At 44.3% G+C, this 14,974-nt stretch overlaps 1 protein-coding gene across 2 annotated transcripts; it reads right to left on the reverse strand.

Annotated features, from left to right (window-relative positions):
- Window positions 1–11,320: 11,320 nt before the first annotated feature.
- Window positions 11,321–14,070, reverse strand: AURKAIP1 (aurora kinase A interacting protein 1). Of its 2 annotated transcripts, none has more exons than XM_063353745.1 (4): window positions 14,019–14,070; window positions 13,394–13,482; window positions 12,440–12,888; window positions 11,321–11,497 (listed from the first exon to the last, which is right to left on the reverse strand). In XM_063353745.1, exons 2-4 carry the CDS (start codon window positions 13,443–13,445, stop codon window positions 11,390–11,392), a joined length of 609 nt encoding a protein of 202 aa, XP_063209815.1. In that variant the 5' UTR covers window positions 13,446–13,482; window positions 14,019–14,070; the 3' UTR covers window positions 11,321–11,389. The 2 variants fall into 2 exon arrangements, with proteins under 2 accessions (XP_063209815.1, XP_063209816.1); XM_063353746.1 differs by lacking the exon at window positions 14,019–14,070 and adding an exon at window positions 13,612–13,985.
- Window positions 14,071–14,974: the final 904 nt, after the last annotated feature.

Raw genomic sequence — 14,974 nt, forward strand, 5'->3', positions numbered from 1 at the left:
CACTGACATCCGCAAAGCAGGTGTAAATTACAGTTTTCTCTTAAGTTTAATCTCTTTGGCATAGAAAAAAGCATGTAAAAAGGGAAATCCGGAAAACCAGTTCTCTATAAAAATAATTTCGTTTTACTTGAAGAAAAAAAAGGACTTAAAATTAAGTAGTTTGCCATGATTGTTTCTTCATTTTTAAACATGAATGTTTAAAAGACATTAAAATGTCCTTTAAAATAGATAACCTAAAAACACATTATACGGGTTTTTTTCCTGCTCACTCATTCATGTTTCGAAGGGTCTTTTTATTGGTGGCCTCACACTTGTGTTTACTTGCTCCACACAGGCAGGCTTTATATACAGCACAGGCGGCTTCTCCTAGGAACAGTCTGCAGTCTAAACAGACAGGAGCAGGAGGGAGACATGGAACACAAAAGGAAATGACTCACGCAAATTCACACAGCAGAGCAGTGGCAGAATTCGGAATACAGCCCAGATCAGCTGTGTGTCAGCCTAGGAGAACCTTACTGCCTGGACTACGCTGCTCCGTCCTCGCAGGGAGCCCAGGAAGCCTTGGCACCGCGGGAAGACTCACTACACACCTAAGACTGACAAGGAAGCAGACTGAAGGGCAGAGTAAGACAAAATCTCTTTCCTGTCTTTCAGAAGGAAAACCCAGGTTTTTAACTTCACAATGGCCTGTTGTATCCCTCTTGCCTCTCAGATTTTTCCAACGTTCTGATTCCCTAAGGCAAACAAGAGCTATTACTACCTGCTGCTGCTCTTCAGGAGACCACAGTGAAATTCTATTTTTTTAATTTTATTTTGTATGAAATATCAAGTACTTATCTCCTAGTCTATTCCAAGATCTAGTAAATTAAAAAAAATAAATTAATTTAGAATTAAAGAAAAAAAGAAAAAAAAACAGGTACGAGCTCAAAATCACTACATGAACTATGAAGTTCCTGAGGGGATGGAAAAATAGGCAAATCTGAACTGGAGTTACTATCAATCATAACTTCAGGGGTTGGCTCTATTCATGTATACGCATCTGTTAATCTTCCTCTAAGATTCACAGTAGCAGCCAGCAACCGTGTGTTGCTAGGAAGCAGGGGGATTTTTTTCAGGGCTCCTGACTTGCTGCCACTTGCAACTGAGTGCCCCCAAAACTTCTAGATCTATGCAGACAAATGATCCCCCCAAATTAATTTCTGAATATCAAGTGTGTGAGACAGAAGGGTATCCAACCTATGATATGGGACTGACTCACTCTCATGGGAGCTGTGGTTCTTCGCTTTTTCAAATCCACACTGAAACCACTGGGGTCCCCTCTAGGGGACAGAGACCTAGTACTGGTCCAACTTGGCAGATGGTAAACAGCACCGAGATTCAGGAGGAAATGATTGAGGGATCAAATCACCACTTTGAGCGTCTACTCAGCCAGTGTGTTTGTCTTAACAAATGTGAGAGAAGGCAGCAGCTCCGAACTGTGACATTCCCCCTGGATGTTACTCATCCACTTTCTAAATTCCAGGAAAAAGACACCCGACAGGCAGACCTGCGTCCCATCTTTCAGTTCAGCATCAATCCTCTAAAGAAAGGGCCTGCACTTTGCACACTTTTTCATTCCAGATCTCAAGGTAGTTACATGGACGTTGTTAATCCTACACAAGGAAGACAGGTTCTGAGGAAGAGAGGGGAGAAGTAACTGGACCAAGGGCCACTGAAGAACAGTGTCCAGAAATCCTGCATAACTCCCCAGTACTCCTACTCGCTCACATGCCCCCTGAGCATGCCTAAGCAGGCTGACCACACCAGGGATACAGCACCACCAGAATCTCACTCCTTCCATTCTCACTGCAGGCAGAATGGCATATTAGCAGGGTCTCTGGCTGCACTGCCAAAACTTTATGGTGGGAAAACTCATCAACACCAAGCTGGCAGCGTTACAGAAGTTACAGCACTTTCAGACCCTGATTGCAAGACAGACCACCAAGAAGCCCTGTGCTTCTGCTCTCCTTTAACAGAGACAAGAAGAACATAGAATCATAGAATGGTTTGGGCTGGAAGGGACCATCTGGTTCCAACCGCCCTGCCCTGGGCAGGCACACCTCCCACCAGCCCAGGTTGCTCCAAGCCCCGTCCAACCTGGCCTTGAACCCCTCCAGGGATGGGGCAGCCACAGCTTCTCTGGGCAACCTGGGCCAGGGGCTCACCACCATCACAGCAAAGAACTTCTTCCTAATATCCAATCTAAATCTACCCTCCTTCAGTTTGAAACCGTTACCCCTTGTCCTATGGCTCCCCTCCCTGATCCAGAGTCCTTCCCCAGCTTTCCTGCAGCCCCTTTAGGGACTGGAAGGGGCTGGAAGATCTCCCTGGAGCCTTCTCTTCTCCAGGCTGAACAACCCCAACTCTCTCAGCCTGTCCTCACAGCAGAGGAGCTCCAGTCCTTGGATCATCTTTGCGGCCCATCCATGTCTGAACCTAAAAGCACTCTGAAGGAGGACAAGGAAGATTCACATATAGTTAAACGGGCTTTGACGCCATAATTGTTACTGCCTAATTCCCTATTTGTTTGTCTTTCTCACAAGTAACCTGACAAGTTTCCATACCAGAACAAAATAAAAAGCAGAGACGACCCAGTAATAACACTGATTCAGTCCTAATGGAGAGCATTAAGCAGAGAGCCTCTTCCACAGCAGTTTTGCAGCAACCTCACACACAGGCAGCAGCAGGTCAGGTTTCTCGAACATGGGAAAAGCTTAAGCCGCAAGCACACAGCACTGTTTATTTTTGTGAAGAACCAAAAAGTTCTGAGAGTACCCAGGGAACAGACACATTTAGCTGAGAGATGCCATTTTGTGTCCCCTTTCTGACCATCAGCATTGTGCCTCAAACCACATCTTTCGGTCTCTCTGTGCATGGGAACAGTGCTCTGGTACTATGAGCTTTTAAAAGGAAACTCCATTCCTCACACTAATTGCAGCCCATCTGTTGCACCCGCCTAAAATAATTAAGCAGTGGGATTCCAAGCACATCATCTTATTTTGAGATCAGAAATGACTGGGAAAGAGTGGAAAAATTAATAGGTTGGCTCTGAAAAGGGTGCTCAAAGGTTGCCTCCCAGAGAGTTTTATTATTTACCTCAGTTTTGCAGGACATTTAATTTAAAATAAAAGTACTTAGGCTGAAAGGAGGTTGCTTTCCATACTGAAATATAGTCCTGCTGCTAAATTTAGGTACACAAACATGAAGCCTGGCCAACTTTTAAGGGTAGTCTGTGCGAATTGTGTATTTGCTCCAGATCAATCCAAGAGGACTCGGGCAACCGTAACTTTAGCTGTGCTGCTTGCTTCGACTCTAGAAATCAGGTGCCCTTCTGGAGCAGAACATGGCAGGTGCTTCATAAAAAAAAATCCACTATATAATGGTTTAGGAAAGAAAGAATATACATAAACGTGGATTCCCTGCTCCACACACCCCTTCTAACCTAACCTGATACTGTGAAACCAGCACAACAAGCACTTAATTCTACCCTGTAGGAGAAGTCACAACTTCCATCGTTGCATGAGCTCCCTTTTTATTCATGACAGGGCTGATACTTGCAGGGGAAAACTGTGCTTGCTTTTTTTAAGACTGTTGCTAGAGGTCTCTTGAACGCCAAAGGCAAAAGGGAAAAAGCTTCTCACATCAAACACACCACACCCCTTCAGTGCAGCGCACAGGACCCTGCGACACACTGACAATGAGCTGCATTAAGGGAAAGAAATGATCACTCAGTAGGATCCAGCCAAATTTATTAGGATGTCTGAGCTGATTTTGACCTACTCCAGGCTAGAATACACAGCAAACCGGCTTCCTCCTTGCTGGTTTTAGGCTTTTTGCAATAGCCCTTTAGAATGGAAGAGGACAACTTCCCCCTTGGCTCAGCAGAGCAGATCTCATTCCTCTCTCCAAGCACATACCTGAAACCTGGGTACGAATGTTGAGTTAATTCCCAGGCAGGCACTGGGCAGAAAGCTTTGCCTGGAGCTGATTTGTACCAGTGCTCAGTTCATGGTATCCATGCCTTGTACTGCTTCCTCCCAGTCCAGCTCCTCACAGCGGTGCAGAACAGCACAAGTTTGTAGAGCTCTGCAGAGCCATGGAACCTGTCATCCCCCTCAACAGCCTGTATACACTTGGGTAACAGAAACCATCTCAAGAAGCGGGGGAGAAAAAAAAACAACAAATCCAAACAAAACAACAAACAAAGCCCCTACAACCCAAAAAACCAGTAAACCTCATTCAGAGTTCTCCCTCTGAAGTAGGGAGCAGGCCCATGACACCAAATGCGGTAATGCGTATTCCTCCATCAGTACAATGCGGAAATGTTCAAGTTACTTTAAGCTAACAGCCCTACTCCAGAAGCAGCTGTCCCTACACTGAAAGCTACATATGTGTATTTTGATTTGCTCTCCTTTCCGCTCCCCAGCCCCATTCCATCACTCAAGGAGGTGCTGTACCCAAGGCACAGATACCAAGATTGTTATTTTCCGCTCGCTTTCTTTTCACAGTCCCAGGTTTTTGCATAAATAACTTGTGAGAGAAAGCCTTTCCTGTCTTTCCGAGGGCTACAAGCCTCTTCCCTTCCCCAAGGGATGGATGATGTTATCAGAAAGTAGGACACATTTATCTCTGGCCTACCTTCCGATGGGCCTACAGCAGAAGTTCTCACAGATGGCAGGATGCCAGTAATAATACAGGCCATTCTCCCACATCACACAGACAGTAAAATTAGGCACTGATAGTTGTCTAGCAGATGCCCAGTCAGACCTAGGAAAAGCAAGATCATATGCAGCAGCATCTTCTGGACAGTAAACTGAAACAATATCAATGGTCAGGGAAGCCACATCAGGGCCTGCTAAGCCTCAGTGACCAGTCACAGATTCTGCCTTCAGGAGGTACCTGCTGATTCTGCTGCTGAACGGACTCCAGCTGGCTGTTCCATAACGAACTAGCCACCTCAGTGCTGACGGCAGCAAAAACCCTTTGTCAGTAGAGGAAACGGCTCTGACTCAAAAGCACCCAGGGAATGGAGCTGGTGAGTAACATGGTGCTGTTTACACATAGTCACATTGCTGACTGTAACTCTTTCTTCTACTGTTTTCTTTCTTTGGCATGTTCTTCTATGACTGATTATTCTTCAAGTTTAACCAGTTCCTCACTGGCTGGTGATAAAGCTCACCCAGAAGCATCCTGCCATGAATTGTTAATTTCCTCAAAATAAACCTGACAAATTCCAAGCTATTAGGTTTTTTTTTTTACCTGATGTGATGACTTCTTGCTTGGGATTCCACATCCTTGCCTCAACAGCAATCACTTTGCAAGTGGTTGTTGGACCCTGAAGTGCTTGCAACTGCTGAGAGGCTCTAGGTGTGTTTTCTCCAGACCTAGACATATCAAAGGCAATGACATTCCCTCAGCACATGACCTGCCTGATCAGCACCAAGTCTTGTTTATTGAACAAGTGAAAAAACTCATTTTTGACCAATATTTCATGCTATTTTTCTATTTTAAACAAAATTTTAGCCACATTTCGTAAGGAAACAAGGCAAATGCAGTTATAGGATCCCACTGTCCACTCAACCTCCTCCTCCTTCCCATTATTTTGAAATGCAATAGCCAACTTCAGCTACATTTGAGAGTAGGGGACAAGTCTCATAGTTTTACAGGTGTTACAAGTTTTGTAACTAGCATAACAGAAGGAAGATGCATCAATGTCCATGCAGTGAGCAAGACTAAAAAAAATTCAGTCTTATTTCAGTGAATTGATACAAGAGCAACATATCAGATGGTCATCTTAAATTCTCTGACTCACAGAAGTCCTTGCTTCAGTTTTGCTCCTCTGTCTTATAGGGAAAGGCAAGCAAGAATGGATAATTCCACAGGAAAGCCAGCACACTCTGTTTGCTTAAAGCCAGCTCAGATGTACAAGAGCTACAGTACTGATTTTTTGCTTTTTAAATTTAAAAATCAGTAGGAAAAGCAAACCCCACTTTTCAAAACCATTTCAGTTCTGCAAAAATGCAACGCTCCAGGTTAAGTACAGAGTGCTGTTATTTTTGGAGAGTAACTGACCAGGCTCAGCCCAAGCGAGCCCAAACCAGGATGTTTTCACAGTCAGAACAGAATTGGCAACAGCAGAACAGCATGAATGGTGAAAAGAAAAGATGTAATTTTAGTTATCCACAGGTGCTGTTTGCAAGATCAGTAAGATCACTTCAGCTAGATTTTCAGCTAGTGTAAACAAGCATGGTTTATTAACTTTGGAATACATGGACTAGGGGTCACACCCACTGAAGTAGAGCTGGCTTCGTATTTTGAGTAGGACCAAGTCACAGCTACTGAAGCCAATGTACATACACCAATTTATCCTAGGTAACATTTCGACAGTTTTTAATACGAAAGTGTCCCATTTAATATGGGTATTACCTCACCAGAGTAAAGGTACACATTGCTTCTGCTCAGGAATTACTGGGCAATGATAGTCAGGTAGCAGAAAGAGCAAGGTCCTATGAACCCCCTGAAAGGTGTGTTGTGTACACCAGATGCTCATAAACATTCCCTGACTTAGGCTAACATGTACTCCTTCTAAGGCTGGTCTTGAGCTTACTGATGAAAGAAAGAACACTTCCCACAATACAGACATAAAAAGAACTTGGGTGACAGAGTTACAGTATGCAGAGAAATCCTCCTGCAGCAAAGGAGAAGGCATCATCCCTGACCTCTCTTTCTGATGTAAAAAAACCCAAAACCCAACAAAAAAAACCCCAAACCACCACCACAAAAAAAAAAAACACTCCAAAAAAACCAGGTTCTTAGGCACACTACTATCAGGAGCCGATACAACAGTAACATGAAGAATATCTCTCTTTATATTTGCTGCTGCAGTTGTGTGCAGCCAGGTTTACTGAGCATCCCACAGCTGTCCTCAGCACTTCAACCACACGTGCCTGCTCCCAGGAAATCATAGTTGAAAACACTGTGAACAAACTCCTTCAGTCTGGACCCTTTCAAGGTGACAAGTCCATCACAGAATCATAGAATTGCTGAGGTTGGAAGGGACCTTTAAGATCATCAAGTCCAACCTTTAACCTACCCTGACAAAAGCCACTTCTAAACCATGTCCCTAAGTGCCCCATCTACCCTTTTTTTAAACACCTCCAGGGATGGTGAATCCACCACCTCCCTGGGCAGCCTATTCCAATGTTTAATAACCCTTTCAGTGAAAAAATGTTTCCTAATATCCAATCTAAACCTCCCCTGACATAACTTGAACCCGTTTCCTCTCAGCCTAACAAAATCTGACTGTCTGGGTAATACCAACATAATTTTTTTCCAGGCTCCCCAGGCTTTAGGATTTAAGGATGCCTGAACCTTTTGCATGTCTCCAAACAACCTATGCAGCTCCTGGTTTGAATCAGCTTCAGGTCTGGTCTCATGAGCAGGAACTGGAGAAGCCATCATTACATTCCACTCCATTTCCTCTCCACATGACTCCTTCCTGGAGAGCCAGCACACTGTCCTTCTGTCTGTGCCAAGGACAGCATGGAGAAGGCATCCATGAGCTCAGACTCATTGTCTGCATGACCTCAGGGCTGCTTTAACAGCTAGCAGACTATCTGACATGCTTTGTAGGTAAGCACAAGATTTCCAAAGGAAAGAAGCATCTTGTATTGACTGCCGGACTTTCCCTTTCCCTATGACACACTCAAAAGTTGAATAGAATTAATCTGAAGTGAGCCAAAACCACAGCAGACAGTTACCAAGAAGCCTGTTCCCGTGGGGAACTGGAGCAACCAGCTGCCTTATAGAGCTAAATTCCCTTCCGCAGACTCCAGACCATCTATGCTATGGTTAACTGCTGTTTGTGCATGAAGAGGTTAAGCCAAATTGCTAAGCTGATGCAATTAACACACACTTTAAATGCTTCTACTTTCCACTCATTTGGGGTCCAATCCTTGTTAAAGGGACCAACTTTCTTGGGTTCCTCATTTGCACTGAAACAGGACTGGCATCTCAGTATGGCTGCTATCTTTATAAAAAGGCAATTGAAATGAACTTTCTGCTCCCCATCAGTATCACAGATCTCCTGCTTCAGCTATTTCTAAAAATCTCTAACAAAATCGCCATCCCCACTGGATATCTCCAGTCTCTGTAACACAGAGCACAAATTCCTCTAGCAACCTCCTGCTGACTTTCAACAATTTTCTCTCAGAGCAGCAGAATAATAAGGAGATGATGAAGAAATCGTCAACTCTTAGATATTTTGAGAATTAGAAAAATCAAACCTTTCCTGTTTGCAGCCCTGTTTTGGTTTTTTGTTACCACTGCTACATATGCTCATATACATTTACTAAGTGTGCAAGTACCTTGGTACGCACATATTTTGAAGAGGAACAGCGACTCATAATAAAGCTTTGTGAACAGTCTATTATGTACTCGTGCTCCCCCTACAGAAAAATAGGTGCAGCTTCTGTCTATATGATTCTCCCTGTTTAGCAAAGTGAGAGTTTAAAATTGCATCCTGTGGTCAAGAGAGTTAAAGCAAGTTGATGCAGCCCTGGTATATAGTATCTGATTAGTGCCACATAAGACGGACGGTCTTTGCAGTATCTACCACAAAGAAAATACAAATCCTGATACATGCTTTGAGGTTCTTCAGTAACTAGAAATATAGCATTTATATGACTAAGACTGGCAGTAACTGCCATGGATGGTTTACAGACACTTTTGTAAATTACACAGTAGTTCCAGACTTCTATACATAGCTGTGTAATTACGTCTAATAGATGTAAAAGTAATGACTACTCTTGGCAGACCATGATTTGGAGGACTGGACTACTGCTCGGAGAGCATACCATTTAATAAGCTACTTTACTCCGTGGAGACTTGCACACAAGTATCCTATATTAGGGATCATTGCCATACTACAAGAGTTCACTTGTTCTGGAACATCACAAGGTACTGAACTTTTATGCTTTGCAATTCCCACTATTTCAATAATTGTCTTTTCTAGTTACTATCCCAATGTAAAAACAAGTTAGAAAGCAAGGTGATGGTAGTGCTGAGGCAGGAAAATGGCATACAAAGTTCTTTGCCTGCACGATCCCATCAGGCTTAAGTACAATGGACAAGTTTGTGATCTACAGCCCCATCGTGATGCTCCCCAAGAGCAAGACAGGTTTTAAGTCAAAGTAGAGAGAGATAAGACCAACTTAAACCTTAGTGGAGAAAAACGTATACCCTTGGGCAGTTTGTAGATTTGGAGACTACAACAGAGAACAAAGATGCAAGTTATAGGATTAAAACAGATAAAAAGAAAATTAAGAAAGAATAAACGTCAAAACTGGACTCAGAGGTCCAGCACTGATAAATACGCAGGGCATGCTACTGCTGTCTTTTAAAAAGTCTTTTGCTCCGTGTAATTCCAAAAGCATCCCAACTCTTCAGCAGCCAACTATCTCCTGGAAACCTGCAAACTGATTACCATTTTTCCCTAGACAGAAAAATAGCAAGCTTGGACTAAGAGCCAGTAAGAGAAGCCACAGGACTGATGGACAACAATGCCAGCATAAAGGCTCTTGAAACAAGTGTGACTGGAGAGAAAAAAAAAAGACACGGACCTGACTTCAAAGGTGCTAATCCTTTCAGGCCCCAGCCTTTCATCTATGCATCTTTGTGCAGGGAGTGCGTATTGATATTTTAGAAAGCCTAGATGTACTCTACATATTTAACAAACCTGTAAGCCAGAATCTACACTCCATCTTCTCTTGTTTGGTGAGTTTCTAAGGCTCACGGCTAGACATCCTCATCTTCACTGAAATCCTGACAATAGGCTGAATCAAAGCGTCCTACTGGTCTTGGTTAAAAGCAACTGCAGCCTATTTAAAGCACAAAAAGGACGGAACATCTTTTTAATTTTTTTGATTAAAGTTACCTACTGTTAACATATGGTTTGGAAAAAAAGAACTATAAAAATGTGCTAACCACACATTTCTACAGGACTTCAATACAGGTCCCAGAATGCCAACAGTTCTCTAGCAAGATTAATCATTTTTTAAATGTGGGTGTACCCTTTCTTTAAAATACCAACATAAAGTTCCAGCTAGCTTCTACATTAATGGCTAAGGAGTTTCAGAGGCTTTCAATTTACTGCCATCTAGTGACAAGAAGGGCAGATAGCCATACACAGAGCCTCAGACATGTTCACTGTGTGCGAGAAGTCACCTGTCCTTCCTGCAGCGAGATTCAACTGTACCTTGTAGCAATGAGTTCCACAGATCATTTTTTTTTCTTCCCTTTCAGTTTAGTCAAGTATCCTGCTCCTAGCAAATAAAAGGGAATGCATTTTCAGGGTAGCTTCCTCATATGCTGCAGAATGACGAGCCTAATGGAGCTCATTTTTTCCTTCCTTTCTTTCAGAGGTCAGTCCACCCCATTTATCTGCTGGAATATAGACAGGGAAGAACTAAATCACACAGAAGTGAACTGCCTCAAACAGAAAAATCAAAAGCAGAACGCAGATATAAAGTCTTCTGTCAGGGTTTACAATAAACGTCTATACTTTTCACAGCTTTCATGACTCTCTTCAGTCATGTAAAATCAGCTGATTACAATATGGTCGTCTCAGACACAAAACAGTTTTTGTAGTTAATCAATAATCAGCTCTGAATTTTCACTGATACCAGTATCTGTATGTTCTGTATGACAGGGGTCAATTGTAGAAAAAAAGAACAATTTTTTATTGGCACAAAACAGAACAGAAAAAATAAGCATGTCTTTTAAGGATGCTCATGCAATGCCCATCTAAGGCACAGGCACGCTGAGGCTTCAGATAAGTGAAAATTAAAGCTTTTTTAGATATATTCTATGGAATTCTGATCCAATTCCTATTTCACTGTAATTCTTAAGTCAACACCAGCCCTTCTAGTAAGGCTGCAGAAGAACACAATTTCAAAAATAATTTTTCAAAATGCTTGTATCTTACACAGTTATACTTTCGCTTATCCCATCTCCCACAACCAGCTGTTCTTATAGTACATTGTTCAGTCTAACCTTAAATGGCAACTTCAGAAATTCAGCTGCAGTCTAAGACACCTTTGCTCAGACACGTGGTTGGGGGCAGCAGCAGCACAGGACTGTACACAATAGCACCAAGTCACTATACAAGGGCTCACAGCATTCTTTTGAGGAGGAAAAGCATATTTCTGTCAGGTTTGCCCTTGGAAAACTGCTCACCAAGATTTAGTCTCCTCCTCCTAATTTCATCACGCTCAGAAAAAGGTTAAAAGTAATCCACATACTTAAATATCTTTTAATTACAATTACACATTAAAACTCATTACGAGTATTTTTATCGCTTTGAACTTTTCAGAAATATCTTGGGCGTTTGCCATCCTGCAGGAGGATTTTTCAAACCAGCTCTTTTCCAGATGCGCTCCAAATCTTTCTCAAATTTCACCTACAATAGAAAAACAAAAAGAAAAAATGGTAACACAGCTCAGAAGCAACACTCAAGTATTCAGCCACTGCCCATGTGTCCCAAGGAGAATCTAGGTAAAACACACACAAAGGAAACAAATGCTTTTAAGTAGACAGTTTGTTCTAAGCGTCAAAATAGTTCGCCTTACTGCAGAAAATATATTAAAATGCACAAGGATCTTGGTAGCAGTATTTTAAAAGTCCTGTGTGAGGAAAATCGAGAAGACTGAAAACAAAACTATAAGAAAATTAAGAAGATTTCCACATCATAAAGTGTTCAACACTGCTTCCTACAAATCTGAAGAAACGGAATTGCAATTAACCCCAATTTGCACCTAGGCAAGGTGAAAATACCAGAGAACGAACTAAACTATATCAGAGCAAACCTAACAGACTACTGAAAGGCAGTGCTGAATGAGAACATCTACAGTTTGAATGAAGGCCCATGTCTCCCCTCACACCTCTTCTATTAGAGGAAGTAAAAGGCTTCTACATAGAAAAAGACAATAGGAAACACTTGAGGATGTTGCCAAGACATGAAAGAAATTAAAATTAAAGGAAAAACATTAAGATTAAACCAGTCTCCCTGATACAACGCAGACACGTGAATTAATCTTTCACACAAACAGTAAAATTCTTCTCCTTTAACCACATATAAGTTACCACCACACAAGAAAAATTACGCCAAGTAACTATGTCTACAACCATAGAAACATTCTAACTTACCGCTTCTGAAGATGTACAAGTCAAACACAAAACAGAAAAACTGCTGTAGCAGTAAATACTGAATTCACTAAGGCTCTCTGAGCTGCTGACATTTTTCCCCAAATCAACTCCATCTAATCATCCCGATACCTGAACAGAGGCCAGTTTGAGCAGCGGGCACATTTATGTCAACAAGTTCTCTCTACTCTGAGCTTACCTGACGTTTCTTCTTGCGGCCTTCTTTTATCCTCCTCCGTACAAACTTTCTTCGCTTTAGCAGCTTTTTGAACTTGTGACGATTCATTTTCCTTCTGCGAATCTTCAAAACGTTCTTACACTGAAACTTGTTGTTAAGCACTCCTTCTCCTTCCTCCACATCAGCTCCCTCATCAGACGGGGGACAGTCATATTGCTGGAGAGGTTCATAGCCCACTTCTTCCTGAGCATTAAGGACTTCTGCTTTAGGAAGGGAGTACCTAACTGTCAGCCAGCTTTCTAAGGGGCTGATGGAAAGCTTTCTGGGGATCAGCATCTCTTCCAGTTCAGGGTCCAGAGCATACCACTGGTGAGGCTGGGCTCCACTCTTGTTCGATGGCTGTGTGCTATAGTGCGCAGATGTAGAGTGACAGCAAAGAAACGAAGACACTGACCTTGGCAAAAGGCGGCCTTTGAGAAGAAAAGAATTTCACTTAAGAGGCAGAAACAGCATCTTACTAAAAGCTCTGACCGGTTCTCAAACCGCCAGACAACTGTGGCCAGAATAACCTAATAAAGGAAGCTGCTTACAAAAATTATATTCCTGTCACAAAAGCAAGGAAGTATTTTTTTAGTTTGAATTTAATTATGTTGTCATAATACCATCTGCTAAAATTACATTATACAATATTTTACTGTGTCAACTGTTTAAGTACAATTTGAAATGGCAGGGAACTGTTTGCTGTATTAATTCTTTCTGCTGCTAAGGAATCTCCTAAGCTTAAAAGAGGTCAAACCTGAGCTACACAACACTGACAGAATAGAGCAGAGACATAATAACAAACACTGAATCAACAACAGGCTCACCACTCTTGCACTGCTTGTTGGCAAAGAAGTTTCTGGCAGCCTAATTACCCCAGGGAAAAAAAAAAAACAAAAACGCAACAGAAAACTAGGTCACACAATATCTGTTTACCTGCAATTCGTGAAGCCTTCAGTAACTGGGAAGTCACCTGTGATATTAACATATTGTTTCACGTTGTTCGCTGTCAGAGCCAGTAATGACTGTTAAAATAAGAACATGTATTCAATGAGGCAAACACGCTGTTTAAAAAAAATACTCTTAAGTTTAACCCAAAGGCCCCAAACGACGGGCTGAAACACTCTAAGCCCCTCCCCGTTTCACCGACTCACTGTTGGACTTTGCTGCAGGGGCCTGGCCCACAGACACTGCTGTAGCTCAGCCGGGGGGTGATTAATAAAGCTTCGGCTGCCCCAGGTTTAAAAATAAGGTAAATTCAGCCCGCGTCCCCCCGCACAACTCTGCCCAGCTCAGTGCGAAGACGTTGCTCCCACAGCAGGAACCACTAAAAAGGCGCCCGCTGCCCTCAGGCCCTGAGGCACGGCCGCGCGGCCTAACTAAGCGCCGCTCCTGAGGCGGGGCGGCCCGGCCCGCAGCCCCGCGCTCAGCGGGCAGCCTCCCTCTCCGCACCCGGGCCAGCAAGCCCCGCCGCCGCCCCGCTCCCGAGGCACAGCCCGCTCGGGGACACCAGACCCTCAGCCCCAACCCGTCCCCTCAGCCCACCACCGCCATCACTCACCATCCCCGCCCGCCACCGCTACGCAACTTCCGGCGGCCGCCGGGCGGGGCAGCGCCCCCTAGTGGGGCCCGCCGGCGCTGCCGCCGTGAGGCGCGAGCGGGCTGAGGCGGGGGGGGCCCGTCCCTCGGCGGCCGTTCGGGCTCTGGCGGGCAGCGCGGCGTGGGGGGGGCGTCGGCGGTGGCAGCCTGCGCCCGAGGGAGGCTGAGGGTGGTGAGCCCCTGGCCCAGGTTGCCCAGAGAAGCTGTGGCTGCCCCATCCCTGGAGGGGTTCAAGGCCAGGTTGGACGGGGCTTGGAGCAGCCTGGGCTGGTGGGAGGTGTCCCTGCCCGGGGCAGGGGGTGGCACTGGGTGGGCTTTAAGGTCCCTTCCAACCCAAACCACTCTATGATTCTGTGACCCCGTGGAAGCACTTGGAAAGCTTTTGCAAACAGGCCATCCTCTTCCCGGCACCCATCTCTTCTCTCCCACTCCCACCCCTCTGAACCACGGAGCAGGCACTGTTTCCATCAGCTCTGCTCACAGCAGGCTGCAGAAGGTACGTCCACTCCTTCCCCACCCAGCACCTGACATTCAAGTCAAACGAAATCGTTGAACTCGTTCAAACTGAGCCTGCCCCTTTCCTATCAGGTGTGCGCTGATACTGCAGTCGCGCTTTGAGATGGAGAGTCAACGGCTTTCAGCTGACAGGAAAGCACTGCTTCTTGTTCCCCTGCTCAGCCACAGCACCACGTCACTAAAAACAGTGGTGACTAAAAACAGTGACAAGTGGCGTTCCTCAGGGGTCAGTACTGGGACCGATGCTGTTTAACATCTTTGTCGGCGACATGGACAGTGTCATTGAGTGCACCCTCAGCAAGTTTGCCGACGACACCAAGCTGTGCGGCACGGTCAACATGCTGGAGGGAAGGGATGCCATCCAGAGGGACCTGGACAGGCTTGAGAGGTGGGACCATGCAA

The sequence above is a fragment of the Chroicocephalus ridibundus genome, chromosome 16 (genome assembly GCF_963924245.1).
Source record: "Chroicocephalus ridibundus chromosome 16, bChrRid1.1, whole genome shotgun sequence".
Taxonomy (NCBI): domain Eukaryota; kingdom Metazoa; phylum Chordata; class Aves; order Charadriiformes; family Laridae; genus Chroicocephalus; species Chroicocephalus ridibundus.